The sequence below is a fragment of the Arvicola amphibius genome, chromosome 1 (genome assembly GCF_903992535.2).
Source record: "Arvicola amphibius chromosome 1, mArvAmp1.2, whole genome shotgun sequence".
Taxonomy (NCBI): Eukaryota; Metazoa; Chordata; class Mammalia; order Rodentia; family Cricetidae; genus Arvicola; species Arvicola amphibius.
The window spans coordinates 152,188,061-152,192,418 of NC_052047.1; the positions used below are offsets into that span (position 1 = coordinate 152,188,061).

At 50.5% G+C, this 4,358-nt stretch overlaps 1 protein-coding gene across 1 annotated transcript; it reads right to left on the bottom strand.

Annotated features, from left to right (window-relative positions):
• Positions 1 to 1,033: 1,033 nt before the first annotated feature.
• Scgb1a1 (secretoglobin family 1A member 1) lies at positions 1,034 to 3,870 on the bottom strand. The gene is made up of 3 exons (XM_038318874.1): positions 3,813 to 3,870; positions 1,682 to 1,869; positions 1,034 to 1,081 (listed from the first exon to the last, which is right to left on the bottom strand). The coding sequence occupies exons 1-3, from the start codon at positions 3,868 to 3,870 to the stop codon at positions 1,034 to 1,036; spliced, it is 294 nt and encodes a 97-aa protein (XP_038174802.1).
• Between the last annotated feature and the right edge of the window lie 488 nt (positions 3,871 to 4,358).

Here is a 4,358-nt window from a genome sequence, read left to right on the forward strand (position 1 = left end):
CGCGCTCGCGCACGTACAAGGCCGGGCTGCTTGGCTGGCATTCCCTCCCACAGCCTCCTTGTTCAGGTGCTCTCTGCCTCAGCCCTCCCTATTTCTACAGGCCTTCTACACACTCGTTAACTTCTTCGGATGGTGTAGCCCGGCTCCAGTGGGGTCTCGCTGATATTAGGACAAATTCTAAATCACACAACAATATCTTTTTGGGCTGCTGATATTGTGTGGCCTGTTCAAAGGTCCTGAGGTGGGGCTTGGCTTTAGAAACTAAGGGCATGGGGGTGGGGTGGGGTGCATTAGCAGAGGGAGACAAGGGCTGGTATGGGCCTTGTGCTGAACTTGAGCATTTATGGTCAGTGTGCTGTATGCTTTGAAGGATCGAGTGTGCGTGGGCACTGCTGAGATTCTACACGTGATTAGACTCCCTGTGGTAGGTGTGTGGTCACTGAATTGCTTAGCAGCAAGTCGGCTGGGAACCTGTAAAGGGGCCTTTGGGTTTGCAGCAGCCCGGGATGATGGTGTGGTCTGTGGATATGGAGGGAGTGAATGTCTCCAAAGGTCTCCTCAGTTGATTGGACAAGGAAGGGCTAAGGGATACCCACCAGGCTCCTGGCTGGACCAGGATAGCCCAGAGGATGGAGATGGAATCCAGTAGCATCTGCGACCAGACTTGGGGAGGGAGGGGTGTATCCCAGGTCTGTGGGATAAGCTGGGTTGGAGTGTTGGACAGATGGTGGGACCTAGCTAGAGGGCTTTGCACTCTACTGAGGGTCAGCAGCGGAAGCCTAGAGGAAAGAGGCCTTCTGGGATTTCTTGTGTGGTCCCAGGGCAGGCCTCAGTTGCCCTCCCTTAGTTCTGGTTCACGTCAGTCATTCCGGGACCAACCTCTGGCTCCCACAGGTGGATGAAAAGACCAGCCCAGTGAGATGCTTGCAGTTTATTGCGGAGAGGAGGGCAGGACAGGTGTGGGGAGGTCAAGGGGGCACAGGGCAACAACGGGGGCTCTTAGCAGGGGCATATCTTTGAAGTCCGTGGAGCTTTAGAAGTTTAGGCCTTGATTACACAGAGGGCTTGTTAGGATTTTATCCTAGAATAAAGAAACAAAACCCCCACATAACGGTGAGTGAACCCCAGGAGTAGATGGCAGATACAGATTTAACAGAGACAAAAGCTACAAGTTCTGCAAGGGACTCAGGGTAGAGGCCTTGGATGGCTTTCCGAAAGGCCTTAAAAGAGCAGACAAAGCGGCTTAGCTGTAAATGCTCCTGCCGTCAGGCTCGACCCCCTGAGTGTGAGCCACAGGACCCACATGATGGAAGGAGAGGACTAATTCCTTAAAGATTGCCCTATGACACATGCGGCACATACACATTCACACTGAGTAAATACCATTCTTGGGGAAAAGTCAGCAGAGCTGAGTGTGCTGGTACAAGCTCGTCGTTCGAGCTACTCAGGCGGCTGAGGTCAGAACAACAGTTGACCCCAGGAGTTTGAGGACAGTGAGGCTAGCTCTGAGAGACCTTCCCCCCAAACAACAACAACAATAACAACAACAAGCGCGCATACACACAGCAAGAAGAAAGCAAGAGACACCACAGGGATATCCATTAGCCTTGTAACCCCCATGTGGTATGATACTGTAGTTGGGGAGCCACTTAGAAGCAATGTGAGTGATGGTGTTGCATACCGAGAGCTTCAGGATGTTCTTTCTGGTCTTCTCGGGGAGGGTATCCACCAGTTTCTTCAGCTGGATCCCTGCATCTTGTAGTTCTGAGCCGGGGCTGTAAAACTCCAGGGCTGCCTTATAACGGGACTCTGGGTCTGTGAAGAGGCTCTCAAGGACTTGAAGGAATCCTGGGCAGACATCTGAAGAAGCTGGAGTGCAGACAAAAGAAAGTGCGTGGATTCAGCTTCTTCTCCAAAGGCTGGCCAGCGCCCACTGGACCAGTCAGTCTGGGCAGCAAGAGATAGCAAGAGAATGTAGGAGCTGGTGAGGCTCCAAGCGTGGAAACCTGGCACCGTGTGAGCACTTTCTAGGTTACAGCCAGCTTTGGCTTTCCTGAGCTGCCTTTGGATTCCTGGCTTGGGTTGGCCATTGTTTCTGTCATCAATTCTAGACAGAGCAGGTAACAGAAGCTGCCTGTCTGGCTGTTTGCTGTGGCATGGGGACTGGGAAGAGGCCTCTGGGAGCCTTGCTTTCTACCAGAATGCTCCTCGCCCATGGCTAATGGTGGTCTGTGCCGAGGGCATGCGACACAGTCCTTATGCCAGCCTCGCATTGTCCCCAGACCTGGCCTGGAAGATGAATGTACGCATGCATCCTAGTCTGATGGCACAGTCAGTTTGCAGACAAGCCTCTCACCTCACCATGTTCCCCGCAACAGCAGTGCTGTGTGGATTGTGCTGTCTGCTTCAGTGCCTACTCCTGGGAACACGATTTCCTACCCTGCTTCCCTCCGTCTTCTGACCTAGTTCAAATTTCCTACCCCGGAATTCTCTGCATTGTGGGCAAATTTGCCCTCACTGCTCTGACTCAGGACCCTCCTCCTATTCCAAATATTCACTCCAGCTGGGTATGGCAGCTCACATTTGTCACATAACCCATGACCCTGGGGAGGCTAACGCAGGATGGCTGTGGATTCAGACCAAAAGGAGGCCCTGTCTCAAAACCAAAACAATGCTCACTGTGACTTAAACTCTCTCCATAACGTCACCAGGCAGGCTGTTTCATTTTCCAGTGGCTCAGTTTTTTAATCTGTAAAATGGGAGCAGTATTTCTACTTCACTGGACTGTTATGAAAATGAAAGGGATAGTGTGTAAAAGGGCTGAGGACAGTGGCTAGCACATTGCAAAGAGCATTAACTGGGTTTCCAGTCAGAGTTTTAATATGTGAACATGTTGATATGCGAATATCCTGCCAGTTTAGCCACCCACCTCTGCAGTAATTAGCACTGTTACCTAATTAATAAATATTTTAATCCAAAATGATGTCATTTCCCCTGAAAACAAATAAAAGTGTTAGGTTAAAACAACCGTTTCTACTTCCCCTTGATTTGGGGTCTAAATTCCCTTAGTCATAAAACCTGTATCCACGGGCATTATGAATCTTTCCAAGAACATTAATTGGGGTTTGGTTTTTAGAGAAATAATACAGACTTATCAGAGGGCAGTCTGGGAAGCTCATGGAGGGAGAGATTGGCCCATTCCCTCTCGCTCCCTTCATCCTTCCTTCTCTCCCTCCTCCCTCTCTCATTTCTCTTCCGTTCTTCACAGTGATAGCAACAACTGTCCAGAGACCTCTAATCCCTTTTCCAGAGGACAGAATGTTTAGAAAACTCCACCCGGGATTGGCAGCTTCCCAAAGGGAAGATCTCTTTCTGGAATATTCCTTTCCTCCCGGAACAAGAGACTTTGCCTTGGGTTTGAGGGCAAGAGTCTCTGCACTTCCCCTTCCAGACTGACTGCCAGAGTTGGGTGGGAACACCCCCTAACCTGGAGCTCTTGGCATCTTGGGCCAGTCCTAGTCTGGGCTTCAAAGGGCTCCTTATCCTTACTCCATTTTTGGGCAGACATGCTGGTCTAGATGGGCACTCCCTGTCTCCCATCCAGGTTTCCCTGGCCCCTGGAGTGCAGAGGTTCAGGATTTGGAAGGTGTGATTCTAGGCTTTCTAACAGCTCAACGCTTTCCCCAAGATCATAAAGACTGTTGGCCATCGGATTCAAGCTTTCTGAGAGTCACCATGTTCAGGCCCTCCAGGCAGCACAGAGGGACTGGCCACTTCCTTCTGTCCTTGGGAAAGGGACCCTTGGCACTTACCCGAGCTACTGCAGACAGACAGCATGGCAACAGCGATTGTGAGGATGGCGATCTTCATGGTGGAGTCCAGGAGGCTCTGGCTGTCTCTGGATGTGGGGTTAGGTGTTGTAGTGTGTGTGAGTGTGTGGGGGCATCAGGTGGCCTTTTATATGATCCAGGAAGCACATAAGAGGCCGGGGGCAGGGACTGGGTACCACTTAGGATATTGCATTATTTTCTTTGTTATCTTCTCTGTGGAATAAGTAAATAATTTCTTTTCTTAAACCCAGTTTCTGTTCCCATTGAAACTGAGCCCACACAGCAGGCCACTTGTGGGATATTTACAGGTAGTGTGGGAACTCAAGTCAGAGGTCATGGGAATCTGGACACCTGTATCTTTATTTATTTATTTATTTTTTGGTTTTTCGAGACAGGGTTTCTCTGTAGCTTTGGAGCCTGTCCTGGAACTAGCTCTTGTAGACCAGGCTAGCCTCGAACTCACAGAGATCTGCGTGCCTCTGCCTCCCGAGTGCTGGGATTAAAGGCATGTGTCTGGCATCTGTGTTC